This window comes from Silene latifolia, chromosome 11 (assembly GCF_048544455.1).
Source record: "Silene latifolia isolate original U9 population chromosome 11, ASM4854445v1, whole genome shotgun sequence".
Lineage (NCBI taxonomy): Eukaryota > Viridiplantae > Streptophyta > Magnoliopsida > Caryophyllales > Caryophyllaceae > Silene > Silene latifolia.
Genome location: NC_133536.1, coordinates 21257535 through 21272626, shown reverse-complemented (window position 1 = coordinate 21272626; position 15092 = coordinate 21257535). Strand labels below are relative to the sequence as shown.

Genomic DNA, 15092 nt, shown 5'->3' with positions numbered 1-15092 from the left:
ATTCAATCTGAAAATAGAAAGGACAACAAATGACTGAGACACCCAAAAATGGAAAAAGACAACAAATGACCGGGACGGAGGGAGTATTTAATTGAATGTTAAACCATTTTGTGGAAAATTACTTGTATAAAGACGTACGAGACTAGTATATTTTAGATTCAAGATTTATATTTTTAAAAATTATTTTGTAAGAAAATAGGTAATTTGGCGGGTCAACGGGTCCCCGTGGGATGGGGACGGGTTTAAAAAGTTCAACCCGCTACAAATCGTGGAGCGGGTGCGATTGTGCGAATATGCTTTATAGGTCGTGGGTGCGAATGCGGATTACCCCTTCTCCGCACCCATCCCATTGACATCCCTAACCGTACCTAATGCGGAAGATAATGTAAACCGGGATAGACGTGACTTGTGAGTCATACCAAAAACACGTGTGCCCACCTCTACGGCTCTACCTCTACAACTCCACCGAACACTATGTTATAACGTGCGATCTGAGTCAACGCCTAATAATGTGAATCTCGAAAAGGCAGGTCGTTTTTGTTAAATCATACGGAGTACTTTATTTGCAATTGAAAGTCTTATTTTAATAATAATTAATTCTCAGCAAATTAAAGTTGGATAACTATAATACTCCATACTCCATATATGGTTTCTTCTATTGCTCCATTGCAAGCAGCTTACATCTCTTGGATCCTCAAGATTAGTCCTTAGGTATTTCATTTTGTATTTTGCTTTTTGTTAAGTTTGAGTATTCGATACCACCCTCTTACAAACACGATACATCTTATATTTTGTTCTATTTTTAATGTGTAGGACTTATACTCTGCATGTGAAATTTGCCCAATACCAAGCTCTTGATCCGCTCAAGGTTCCATATCTTTCAGGTTAGCCACACCCATCCTCCACTCTACTCTGCAAGTCCATGTTTTTTATCTACATTATCGACTTCTTGGGAACATTTGTTTCAAAAACCATTATATGATAATATATAGTTGTTTTATTAAATTCGCATATGGGACTGGTCTCGCTCATTAAGGAGGAAAAACGGAGAGAGTATCCACTTTATATGTGTAAGGAGGTTACGTTAAAACCAATTGACAATGGATGAAGTAATTCCTTGATTCACTTTTTTCAATATGGAGATCAACATGTCACGTCACTACTAGCGGTACTAATGAGCCGAGCCGAGCCCGAACTTGGGCTTGGTCGGCTTGTGCTAAGAACCAAAACTCAAGCTCGAGCCTACCTGAGCTTGAAAAAAATGTGCTCGTTATCAAGCTTGCGAGCTTTAACGCGAGTTCGAAATCGAGTATATATATAACTTTTAATTTTTTTTTTAAAAAAAATCTTCTGATGTTTTCAATAACATGGCTCGAAGGTTATATGTAAAAATATTTGCCAAATTAATGAGACATTTGATATGCGTGATACAAAGATATAATCATTATAAATATTTTTATAAAATATGAGTAATATCTCATCTAATCACACAAGTTCGAGCCGCTCGCGAACTTTTCGAGTTGAGTCACGGCTGACGGCCTAACTCGTTAAGCTCTCGAGTCAAGCACGAGCACGCGCCGAGCTTTGACCGAGCCGATCTCAAGTTGCTCACGAGGTTTCTCGTCTCATTATCACCCCTAATCAGTAATCACCACATGTTTCATCCACCAAAAGTCAATAAAAAGGACTTCGGGGATTTTTCATTTTTTTTTAACAAAATGTATTTAGTGAAGCGGCGTTAAAAAAACACGACATTTTGCACGGCGTGTTTCAAGAGGGAGCACTAGTGATAGTGTGACACCGTATTTCAAGTGACGGATCCAGGAATTTTCATGTGTTCCTTCCTTTACTGGTTTATTCATAGTTATATATGTTTAATAGGTTGGGCGGGTAGGTCACGGGTTGGTTAATTTCACGTTCGGCTAAACCGACGTCAAGTTGACTTCAGATTTGGAGAATACGGGTTCTAGTTTGGGTAAAGGTCAAAACATTGTTGAGTGATATATAATTATAACACATTATCTTTTCGATGATCCTAAGATTATGTTTACCCTTAATTTATAACCCATTTTATTAACGTAATTGCTCACTAGTGTAGATATTTGGCGCGGTAAATATAGGCATTTTAATTTTTACTGTATTAGTTATAGATTTTAGATTTTTATATCTCACGAATTTTTATAAAAAATAATTAATATTAAAATTAATCAAAAGAATTGAATAATTCCGCGAATTGTGTTTTTTATGGAAATATTTTAACTAACTCAAGTTATTTTAATAAATTCTTTTTTCATCACGAAGTTAATAACAGGAGATACAATTTATATATATAGATTATTTTAAATGGAAAATTAGTTTAATAAATGAAAATCTAATTTGTTTCCATATATAAGCTTGAGCACTTTGGAGGGAAAACTTTAGAGAAATTTTCTCTTAGTATATGGGAGGATTTATACTTTTTAAATTTGCAGCTCATTAATATTTATCAGTTCACTACATTGTATTTTGATATGATACAAAAAATTTGAAAATGGAAAACTAATAAAAAAATTTATTTAAGTTGTGATTTTTTTAATGCATTTGTTTTTTTGTCACGAAGCTAATAGTAAGAATGTGTCAAGTTATATATTCTCTACGGTAATAATTATTGCATTACTGAAAAATTTAACTACTTATAGTTATAATTTAATATCAATTTTATTTTATTTTAATGAAAAAAATCATAATTATGAATTTATTTAAAAAATTAGAGTTTATTTATAAAAATATATTCATTGAAAAGATAATAATGTAATGAAAGAAAATTTATTTATTGCCTTATTTAGCTAGATGCTTTTTGGAGGGAAAACTAAGAGAATTTTTATTCTCTTAGTAGTAGGATTTATGGACGCATTTTACTATTTCACGGACTTTTTGCCATTTGTTTTCTATACCTTAACCTTCCCCCAAAAAGCAAAAAACAAACACTTTCTAATTCTCTTTCTCGCAAAATTAACTAAATCTGTCAGATTAATCAACTATGGACGCTAGTTCTCATGTCAATCAAGTATTAATTTGTATTTACTTTTTATTTACTTCATAGATTAATTTATTTAGATTAATGAAATTAGAGTTTGTAGAAATAATTGTCACTTGAAAATTTTGGTTTGAGTCTTGCGTTATATGGATGTGGCACGTCATACACTGAATTGGACGACAAAAAAGGTGCTTTGGATTCAAACAAAGAAGCGTATCATAGTTTGGTGTGATAGTTTTGCCAGGAAAAAAAGCCAATATTCACTGAATTTATTTGACCAACAGTAACACATCTTAGTTACGATTGATCGCTGGCGCTATCATTGCTAATTTGATAGGACTAAAATTGTTTTACACAAAGGGAGCATATTTTCAATTTGCAACAGTGAAAAGGTAACGGATGGTCGGTCTGAGGAGGTGGCAGGGGTGGTCCGGTGGTGTTAGGAAAGGGGATGTATTGGGTGGGAGGCGGATCTGATCGTTTGATGACCGGTCTGAGGAGGTCGTCAAGACCGAGCGGTGGTGTATGAGGGGCAGCGCTAAGGGTGGTGGATTGTGACTCATGGCCTCATGGGTGGTGGTGATTGAAGGGTGGTAGTTAGAGTGAGAAATTTGAAACAAATTGAATTGGAACAAAGAGAAAATAAAGTCATTAAAATTAATAAAAGGGGTATAATGATCATTTATATCCATGAAAGAGTAAAATCCGTTCATGAATGAGCACCACCCTTTAGTAAACCCTCCTTAAATTTGCTACCTTTATCAAGACCCACCTTTGACCTATTTTAACTACACCTCTATTTTACACCTAGGGGTGTTAACGAGCCGAATCGAGCCCGAGCTTGGCCTTGCTCGGCTTGTGCTCAAGAACCAAAACCCGAGCCCGAGCTTAAAAATGTGCTCGTTATAAAACTTGCGAGCTTTAACGCGAGCTCGAACCAAACTCGAGCCCAACTAGAGCTTATATAAAATTGTTTATTTTTTAATTTTTTTTTCTTTCGATATTTTCAATAACAAGGCTCGAAGTTTATATGTAAAAATATTTGACATTTGATATGTGTGATACAAAAATATAATCATGATAAAATATTTTTATAAAATATGAGCAATATCTTATGTAATCACACAAGATCGAGCCGCTCGCGAGCTTTTCGAGCCGAGCAAAGGCTTGACTCGTTAAGCTCTCCAGCCAAACCCGAGCCAAGCTTTGACCGAGTCGATCTCGATTAACTCGCGAGTTGTCTCATTTCATTAATACCCCCTAATTTTACCCCACCCAAATTTAAAGACTTTTAATTAACCAACAAGACCAATAAATATGTGACACATAAGAAAGTGGTGAAAGAGTGAAATGGCCGGTTGGGGAGAGGACTCAAAAGTATCGAAGGTGAAGTTGGGTTCAATTTTTTTTATTACTTCTTTTCCTTTCACCCTCTTTCTAAACCTAATCCCCCACCCCGATAAAACATAGTCTAAGGGGGCGTTTTGTTGGGTGGTTTACACTGACCTGGCAAAATGGGTCAGACCCGAATGACCCGACTCGAACTTGTTTGACCCGAATATGACCCGAAACTCGAATTGACCCGATCTGACCCACACCTGAGCCGAACCTTGTCTGACCCAATATTGACTCGACCCGAAAAGACCTGACTCATAATTGACCAAATCCAAAATGACTTGAAATGACCAAAATAACTAGAAATGATTATTGATAAGTACTACTAGAAAAAAAAAATAACGAAAACTTAAAGAAAAGTATATGTAGAACGATTATCGGTTAACCGGTAACGGAACTGCTAATAACCATTTATAGTGGTTAACCAAGCTGTTTATAATCGTTAGAAATGGTGCGGTTTCGGTTCGGAGTTTTGACGGACGAACGTGTGCAAACCGAATAAAATTAGCGGTTTCACCGAACCGCGAATGAACACCCCTACCCTACCCGATTGACCCATTTTGCCAAGTCTGGTTTTTTTTTTTTTTTTTTTGGTGTTGACCAGGAGTATCCCCTCGATAGCTTGTGCTATCTTCTTCGGGTACTGAAAGCAATTTAATGGATTGCTTTCTCCCAAGTTTGGCTTTTTCATTCGCAAGAATCTTGAATCCCTGACCACTTGTTTAAGAAATAAGAGCATTTACCATTTACACTAGACAATTTTGGTTAGTCTAGTTCCCAACTCCTTAATTGTTGTCGTTTGTTTTACGTTTCCCGTCTACCCCTTTCCCTTCTCTATTCCTCCCTACACCCTCAAAGCCCTCTGTTTCTACACAAATTCTTGTTTGTGACGGCACATATTCGTCACTCTTGAGTGACGGATACCATTTTACCTCACAAAGTACCCACTTTTTCCCTCTCCGCAACACTATTCATGTGGTCCCCTTTCTCTACTAACCCATTTTGTTACCATTTTAACTCACAAAATATCTGCCACAAATGGTAACCCGTCACAAGGGAGACCAATTGTTGTTTCTATTCCCTCAGCCCCAAGGTATGGAATTCCCTTTTCATATTCACAATAACTTCCCTATTTTATTTTTTGATAAGTGTTTGTATGATCCAAATTTAATTGTATGATGGGTAGTATATTTGTGTGGTTCAAGTTTATTTATATGGTGGGATGATGTGTTTTATTCATTTTTGATTCAAAATAAAATGGTAAGTTTATTATGAATAGGAGAGAGTAATTATTTTAGTTAAAAATAGATTATTTAATAGGAATAATTCAAATTATTAGACCCTTCTTATACAGCAATTCTCCCTTGTAACGGTCACAATTTGCGACGGGCAAATGTGACCACTTTTTGATAAAATGTAACCACTCAAGTACTGTTCAAAAACTGTCACTTTTTTTTTTATAAAAAAATGGTCACATTTTTTCAGAAACTGATGACATTTAGCCCGTCGCAAATGTGAATAGCGTTTGTGACGGAATAGTACTCGTCACAAATGAGAATTGGTGCTTCTTATATTACTATTCAAATTTTAACCCAATTTAATCCTCTTATCCCCTCCCTTCCCTGATCAACCTAATTTACTCCAAACTTCAACTTAACCCAATTTGCATATTCTATCTAATTAGGAAAATGATTTTTAACTATAAAATGAATATAATTATTTTAACTACTCCACCTTACACTGCTACACATGTCATTGTGTAACGATTGATCTGGAGTCAACGCCGAGGTTGGATGATTATAAACTCTTCGTAAATGGTTTCTTCAATTATTGCTCCATTAAAACCAGTTTATATCTCTTGGATGCTCATGTTCTCTTTTTAATATGTATGCGAAAGGTGATGATACTTCAAATTCAATACTAAACTCTTGATCGCTCAAGACTCCAAATAAATCTTTCTCAGGTTAGCCGCCGCATCCATCCTCCACTCTATAAATTCTTGTTTTTCAATTCTGCTTTTGTCTACATTTTCGAGTTTTTATCCACCTTTATTTGAAAAAAAAATATTTTAACGGCTGATCCGACTGTGAGCCCTCAAAATCAGCTCGGTCAACCCGAGCCCGTTGTTGACCTCGGTCAAAATCCGATACAGTCTCGAGCTAGGTAAAGCTCGGATTGAAAGCTTTTGTGCTTTTTTTTTTTTAAATTGTTGTTTTAATATTTTCAAATTAGACTAGTTTTTAAGTTGTTCGTATATTCTAACATCTATAATTATTAATGTTTTCCTATAAAAGACTAGATTTCATGCCCGTGCGTTGCACGGATACTAAAACATTTTGTAATAATAGATGAGTAGCATATTTATTCTGTTTGTAAGGTTGAGCTTGGGCCGGATTGAATTGAACTATAGATGGAAATATGAAATGTAGGGAGCCAATTTAAACTCGAACTTAAAAAGTATAAATATGGTCCTCCATATTAAGTTACTTTTAAAATTGGATAGGTTACATAAATTAGTATCTCCGTCTCATTTATTTGTTTACCTTCTTTATTCTTTGTAATGAGTATTTTACTCACGTAAACAAATAATTGAGACGATGGGAGTATATGGATGATCATATTTTCAACATGATTCGTGATCATTATTGATCAAATGAAATAAATTATATTGATGCATGATTGTTAAGAACTAAATTGATCGTAATTCTAGATAGTTAGTTGAAACTTGAACAATATGATTAAGATCCAATTAACTTACCCAACCGATTCATCTTTTGTTGATGAGTTATTATTAAATATTTTATATATAATGGAAGAAATTTATACTTTCATACCTTAGAGATTATATTAGTTACTCATTTGATTTGTTTGGACTCCTATTTTAATAGGGGCTGAATTTTTAATTATACATAACCGTGACTCCGTGATGATTTGTCGTGGGTTATCCCTAAATATTTCCTAAATTTACCTGCTCTAACAATTTCTGTTACCCTGATATCAGTATAATGTTATGTTAAGTGTCTGTGTTGGTATAAAATTCATCTTGCTCAACCATGAGGTTAGAATTTGTTACGTGCCATCAAATTTCCAGCTCACGGATTAACTATAGTTGCTGACGATGAACAGCAAGCCCAATCTCATACTCATGCTCCCTCCGTACCAGACCAATGGTAACACTTACCTAATACAGCCGTACCACACCAATGATAATATTCCTTATTTGGCCCACAACATTACCAAATTATCCTTATACTCATTTGATATTTACATAAAATGCCACTAAATAACCCATCTACCAACTCACAATTAAACCCACAATTACATACTCCACCTATTTTCTTCCCCCTTCTTTTACCTTCTTTTCTTAAAACCCCATTTTTTACCACGTTATCATTTGTATGGTGCGGAGGGAGTAATTATTAACCATTATATTATAGTATTGATTTGTTTATTCCTTATAACTTAAAAAAAATACATTTAGAAATATTTTCCAATCCCCACGTCTATTATACCCCTGGCACAAAAATTCTTGTTTCAGACGATTATTTTTCGTCTAAAGTTTAAGACGGGTATATGTGACTATTTCATGGTTAAATGTAACCACAATTGTATAACCGGTATGACATGACAGCTTATGGTAACTTGTTTTTCAATAGTGCTCACATTTAACTGTAAAATGGTTACAAAATTCCGTCTTATCCTTAATTTAGACCAAAATAGCCCGTCTGAAGCAAGACCAACACTACCCTATAGTTTGCATACTTCCATATTGAAGTCATATGATGCTAACCATGCATTTCACGTAAACAACAAACATATGTACCCTCGTTTATATTGTCCGATTGTCCAAATTAAAAGTGTGGGATGAACTTGTAACAATCATGTTCCATGCATAATGAAAGAGTACTCCCTTCCTCTTAATTTAACTAAGCGCGCTAAAACTGCTCTTTCGGCCAATTACGATTCGCCTTGCCTACTTGCCAAAACAAATGAGTTAATGCGCAATCAGATTCAAATCGGATTCATCCCGGCGGAAGAGGATGCTCTATCTGCTCTCGTTCTGCGATTCTTTAAACAAAAAGAAGAAGACTATCTCACCCGAACAAAAGAGAAAGCGCCTAAAATCTCTGCTAATATTTTATTCCTAAATTTAGTATGTTGTATGAATGGACTACTACTATTATCCCCGATTTTGTTTACAGAAATAAAGGTTATTAGTAAGTATGAATAATATCAGACACATTCTTGAAACTTATAGATGTCATTGTTGAGCATAAAAAATTTCGACGACAATGGCATGTAAAATCAAACAATAGTATTATTATTACTAAAAAGTTAAAAGAGGTGTGTCATCAATTCATCATTATACGAAGCCGTGTGACGATGGCCTGGAAAATTGCACAACACAAAACACATGCATTAGTATACAATTATAAGATCAAATATAGATGTAAGACTATTAAGTTTTTGTTTTTGTATTTGGTTTCCCAAAATAATCTTATATACAAAGTAATAAACAAAGGAGATTAGTAAGAGATCGACCGTCTCTCTCTTAAGAATTTGTGAAACTAATATATACCATCATCATACTTTGCTCGGTAACCTATAGCGTTGGCCATGAACACATAAACCTGCCAAAAAAAACACAACTATTAATATTAATATAATAATATGTACATCAATGAATCTGAATTTAAAATAACATCATCAATCATCAATCATAAATATAATCCTCTAAATATAAAATAGAGAAAAGTAATAATAAAATTCTCTAATGATCAACAATGTGAAAGCAGACGTTGAAATTTTTGGTGCAGAGAATACAATCCGTGAATGGTGATGGTATGGAATTTATATATACTCTCAGTATATGCTAAAGATGAATGGGTTTGAGTCCTATTCAAATACGTTGCCTATATATTATTATTATCTTAATACTTCTTATTATATTTTATATATTTATTTTTATTATCTAGAATTTTTGAGTGTTTTAAAATTACTGGGGACTACCACGTGTTCTGAAAAAAGCTTCTTTTATATATATACATTGATTGATTATTTAGTTATGCATAAAAAGGGTGTGTTTGGATGAGCTCCAGCCAAATCTGAGCTTGTAATTGTCTTTTCTGATTGCTTGTTCATTCATTCATCAAACTAGAGGTATTTATACAAGGCCAATTCATAAACTAAGGCTATGTTTGGATTGAAAGATTTGGAGGGAAAAGAAAGGGACTCTTGTTTGGATAGCAAATGAGGGTGAAGGGAAATGGAGGGGGAGAGATTTGGAGGGAGATTGTATCCAAAAAATTAAGATTTTATTTTAACAACTTAATCTGAAATGTAGAATAAAAATGTCATCTTGGACCGTCCTCTCCTTGGAATGCGTGCCACAATCAGTCCAAAGCTGCTCCTTGCTTCATACTTAGCCAATTCACATAGGAAGAATAGTTTAAGCCCATAGGATGAGAACTACGAACCGAGCTCATCGAACCATCACCACTAGTGTTCACAACCAGCTCATCAATTAACTCCGAGTTGCTAGCTTGGATCGCATCACTACCCCTTTCCTTCCCTTCACTTTTACTATCTAAACACACCCTAAGACATTCAGTTCTGACATACTATAGATGATACGGAGTACTTCGTACTTGGTATTTGCTTGAGGTGACTATGTTTTCTTATTCCGACGCAGGTGGACATGCCTGGATGTAATATCTGATCCTACCTGGCATATGGGATAGGGAAAAATGAGCTTATACAGGAACATATTGCAGGACGTAGACTTAATAGAAGCAAATGTCGAGAGATTTTGTGGATCCTCAACGGGTAATCTCGAAAGTTGAATTGAGTCGCTCAGGCATGGGTTGCTGTACATCATACCATATTGGGATTCGCGTCTAGGGGAGACATACTTTCTTAGACAACTAGAAGATTTTAAGGATGGGAATGAATTCATTGATTATTGGTTGCGGAAAGTGGAGTGTAACACCGAGTCCTTGTGTGAAGGAAATGGGTGTCTCTGGCACACGGCCGATTACTTTTACTCATGTAGTTACCCTGAAGATGGAGAAAATGATTGGTTCAAATGCGTAGAGGAAGTGGTGCAAAGTCTGGACGTAACTCTTTCAATGTCAGATGAGTTTAGAGCCATGAAACAAGGACTTGGACTCTTGCTATGTTTTCACACGTCGATGGTGAATTGGAACATAGAAAAGAGGGAAGAAATTAGGCCACATACACATGATATGTCTAGGCGTATGAAAGATTATGCCCAGAGAGCTATGTGCTTCTTTAAGCTACTGCCATTGACCAACATAGATGGAAAGAGTGGCATTTCTATATTAGCGCAGGAGATAGCAAATTATGTACGTTTCTGGCAGAATATTAGGAACAGCAGAACCCTGAATGTAACCTGTGAAGACCCATATCGACCCGAGTATGAAACTCTTGTTTGCTTAACTGATGATCTGCAATACGTTCTGATCACACTACTGGATGATCATGATCTTCCTTCGCAGATGGTATCGGACATTAGACGCATTGCAGAACAAATGGAAGATATTCTATGTGCACTTAGTCCTACATGGGTTAAAATATTTGTGGAGAGTGGGATATCATTTGCCATTACAAGAGAGATATTTTTCTTGGCTGATGAGGCCTATAATAAAATTTCGGATCTCAACACACCTGATAATATTATACTTGATGATGCCCTAACTAGGATTTGTCACGTCAGATATGTTATCTGGGAGATAAACATGAAATATACAGTAATTCCCAGTTGTATTGACGATTTCTTCAGATGTGCGAGGCTGATATTGGCGGATGTTGTGTTAAGTAGTACTCCAGCTACCAGATATGTAAGGGAGCTCAACGTACTCCACACATTTATCAAGGACACCGGAAATATGAAGCTCCAGGATAAGTATGACCAAATTAAAAAAATCTTCTATAAATCTTGGATGCAACTCTGGTCACTCTGCTTAAGAAAACTTATGAGTAAAAATGAATTTCTTACTCTTTCTCTTGACATCTTCAAAGATATATTACTGGACTTGATCGAATATTTAGTCCAGATGCCTAATGCTAATGAGCTTTTGCATGATCTTCGCGGCACAGCGGAAGCTGACAACCTATTTGTAAAGTTAGTTTACTCCCTTGAGAAAAATCTAGTGAAAACTCTCACGACGGAGGGAGTGGGTGATGTGGTTGAAGATGTTGAGGTTGAGGTCCTTGAAGCAGCACAAAATTATATCTTATTTTTCAGGGAATTTAAAAATGATGGCAGATCTGATCTGAAGGAAGGAGTTGTGGGCTTCAACGCATCGCTCAGACACGCTTATGATGAATATACCAAGTTGTCAAGCATGGAACTGTCCATGTCTGAGCTAGAGTTCTTTGATATGCTACTGCATCTGACAGAGTTCAAGGAAAATGATACTTGTAATTCAGATCAAATTGGAGTACTCCATGATGATTTATCTATTTGCTTTTCTGTTCTTCATCCTTATACGATGAGGCACCACACAACAGAGGAAGTTACGCAGCAATGGACTCAGATTATGAAACTGGGTTGCAAAGTGAACAGTATGATGGACACATTTGAGAAGCTTCCTACATGGTATAACAAATTACGAGTTTTTTATGTCTCAGAAGAGGTTAAGCTTATCAAAGAAAATTTGTCGAGAATTTCCAGCACGGACATATCCACGATTAAAGTTGAGGGTCCAGATATACATGCTAAAAACCAAATGGGAAAAGGCCACGCGACAGAGCATTCCAAAGATGAAGTCAGTTTTGAGGAGGAAGATAGATTGAGGGAGCAACTTACCACAGGGTCACGGAGTTTGGAGAAAATATCAATAGTTGGTATGCCTGGTTTAGGCAAGACAACCTTAGCCATGCGTCTATATAAAGATTGTGCCAAGTCTTTCAGTGCTCATGCTTGGTGTTATGTTGGACAAGAGTTTCAAAGGAAAGATCTTCTCCAATACATCGTAGGTCAGATTAGTGAACGGTCTAGCAGTGAAATGAATGCCATGAGGGTGGAAGATTTAGCTAAGCTCTTGAAGCAGTGTCTACTTCAAAAAAAGAACTATCTCGTAGTCTTAGATGATGTATGGGATGTTGATGCTTGGGATGCTCTTCGGATCTGTTTTCCACCTTGCCACAATGGAAGCAGAATACTAATAACAAGTAGGTACAGCATTGTCGGAGAGAGAGTTTGCGGTGATGGAAATGTTCTAAAACTCAACCTCCTAACTGTAGACAGAAGCTGGCATCTATTGCAGAAGAAAGTATTTGGCTCGAGGAGTTGTCCTAATAGATTATGTGAAGTCGGGAAAGGAATCGCAGAGAAATGTGGAGGGCTGCCACTTTCAATTGTTATGATAGCCGGAGTCCTTAGAAATAAAAATGGGACGGAAGATGGTTGGAAGGAAATTGAACGGAGCCTGGATGATCACCTCTTAAATGCGGGTTCTAGTACCGTAGAACTAAGTTACAGACATCTATCAGTTGGCATGAAACAATGCTTTCTATATTGCGCAGCATTCTCTAAAGGTACAGAAATCCCTAGGTCGAAACTGATACGACTATGGATTGCAGAAAGATTCGTAAAGGCTTCGTATGAGCAGGAAAGCTTGGAAAGCACTGCAGAGAAGTACTTGCACGACTTAGTGGACAGAAGTTTGCTAATGGTTGCAAAAAGAGGTTCTAATCATCAAATTCAAGCCTGCAGGGTCCACGATTTGCTGGTAGATTTTTGTATACAGAAATCAAAAGCGGAGAAGTTTCTGTTCAAAATGGACAGGTATGAGCTAGTTATTCCTCCGTTTTATTACTTTACATGTCTCTCCCACTCACCACACTCAGAATGTCACTGGATACAAAAAAACACAGTAGCAATTTATCCATGGTGCTCACAAATTACAAAGCCGCTATGATCTGATGAACGGACAATAACAATTTATCCATGATGCTCACAAATTACAGCAGTGAAATATACTCAACTGTTACCCTCTCATACATGTACTTTATACTGTTCATAGTCTTGCATTGCTTATGCGTTTTACATTCCAGGTGGGATGATACTGCAGGTTGTCAACAGCGTAGCCGCATATGCTTTCCCTCAATTGACGATCAGTTAGTGAGATTCGAATTCCATGGCTTAACACCGCTAAAACCGCGTTCCGTGATTTGCTCTTCGGGGCGTTACGACCCATGGAGAAGCAACAATTTTGTGTTTAGGAATTTGAAATCAGTTAGTTTGCTGGATTTGGAAAAACATGAAATGGGTGAATTCAGTTTTGCAAGTGTAGGAGAACTGACATTGTTGAGGTACTTGTCCGTAAGGGGTTGTATGAAAAGTATCCCATCATCAATTGGTTGTCTCTTGAACCTTGAAACACTCATTGTGAGAGGAACCCGCGGTGAGGTTGAGGTTCCTCCCACAATTTTCGATCTGAGCAAATTAAGAGATCTCCTGGTGGATAAACGTGCAAGAATTGTTGTGCATCCGAGTAACGACAACTGCCTAAGTAGTCTTCAAAACTTCTCTACCCCAGTTCTTTCTGGAAGCATTGCTGATCAGATAATTTTAAGGGTATCAAAACTTCGAAAGCTAAGATGCATAATATTGGAAAAGACATTTGACTTATCTATTCTTGATCGCCTTTGTCACCTTGACTCTTTAAGAGTGATCTATCAAAGCTTGAATCCATTTTGTGGCAAGCTTAGCTTTCCCTCGAACCTGTACAAACTGACACTTTCTGGATTTCGGTTACCCTGGTTGGACATAGAAAAGATTCCTGCTTTACTGCCTCGGCTTGAGATCCTCAAGTTACTGTTGAGAGCCTTTGAAGGGGAACAATGGAACACAACCGCGACCTTCAAAAACCTGAAATACTTGAGAATGGAGGGGCTTAATATTAAAGAATGGGAAGCATCAGATGATAACTTTCCAAGTTTAGAGCGATTAGTTGTCCGCCGATGCAAGTCGCTTCATAAAATTCCGGAAGAATTTGGGAACATAGGAGATTTAATGGGCATTGAAGCACACTGGTGTGATGTCTCTCTCGGGAAGTCGGTTCTCAAGATCAAAAGAAAGCAGATTGATGGAGGTAACATGAAGTTCGAGGCCATAATATATCCCCCTGTGCTCGACATTAGCGATGATGAAGAGCTCAGTGATTAGGTAACTTCTTGTTACCCCGTTTTCTGAAGGGATTAGTAACATTAAAGAAACAAACATTACAATCAAACTGATGAGTTGAAGGATTCCAAGCAGGAACTTCGTGCGATTCTGGTTTACGAGTATTTTATATTGATGTAAGTTTCCCATTTCTATCTGTAAATTTTCCCCTTATTATTGTATGACTTCAGTGTTGCACTTTTACATGATTGCTCCATGTCGATAGATTTTCAAATTATTTTTGGATTGAATTATGTTTTCGGATTGCAAACTTAGGCCATTGTTTTATCGCAATATACCAGTCTATCACTCATTCACTCTATCCCAGTTTTACAGAAACATACAATGAATTTGAAGCATAGATCACCTTGAAGTTTTTGTTAGCATAGATCAGAAGTCAGAACCCATAATGTATTTATGACCTGACCACGGTATCGATTAAAGCAATTATCAGCTTATCGCTTTTAGATAAAAAGAAAAAGGAAAAAT

General features: G+C 36.4%; 1 protein-coding gene across 3 annotated transcripts; it reads left to right on the top strand.

Annotated features, from left to right (window-relative positions):
• Nucleotides 1-609: 609 nt before the first annotated feature.
• LOC141611344 (putative late blight resistance protein homolog R1A-3) lies at nucleotides 610-14803 on the top strand. 3 transcript variants are annotated; one of them, XM_074429866.1, is made up of 5 exons: nucleotides 610-711; nucleotides 814-884; nucleotides 6309-6374; nucleotides 10104-13223; nucleotides 13493-14803. In XM_074429866.1, the coding sequence occupies exons 4-5, from the start codon at nucleotides 10540-10542 to the stop codon at nucleotides 14604-14606; spliced, it is 3798 nt and encodes a 1265-aa protein (XP_074285967.1). In that variant the 5' UTR covers nucleotides 610-711; nucleotides 814-884; nucleotides 6309-6374; nucleotides 10104-10539; the 3' UTR covers nucleotides 14607-14803. The 3 variants fall into 3 exon arrangements, with proteins under 3 accessions (XP_074285967.1, XP_074285968.1, XP_074285969.1); XM_074429868.1 differs by lacking the exons at nucleotides 610-711; nucleotides 814-884 and adding an exon at nucleotides 6042-6199; XM_074429867.1 differs by lacking the exons at nucleotides 610-711; nucleotides 814-884 and having other exon boundaries at nucleotides 5975-6374.
• Nucleotides 14804-15092: the final 289 nt, after the last annotated feature.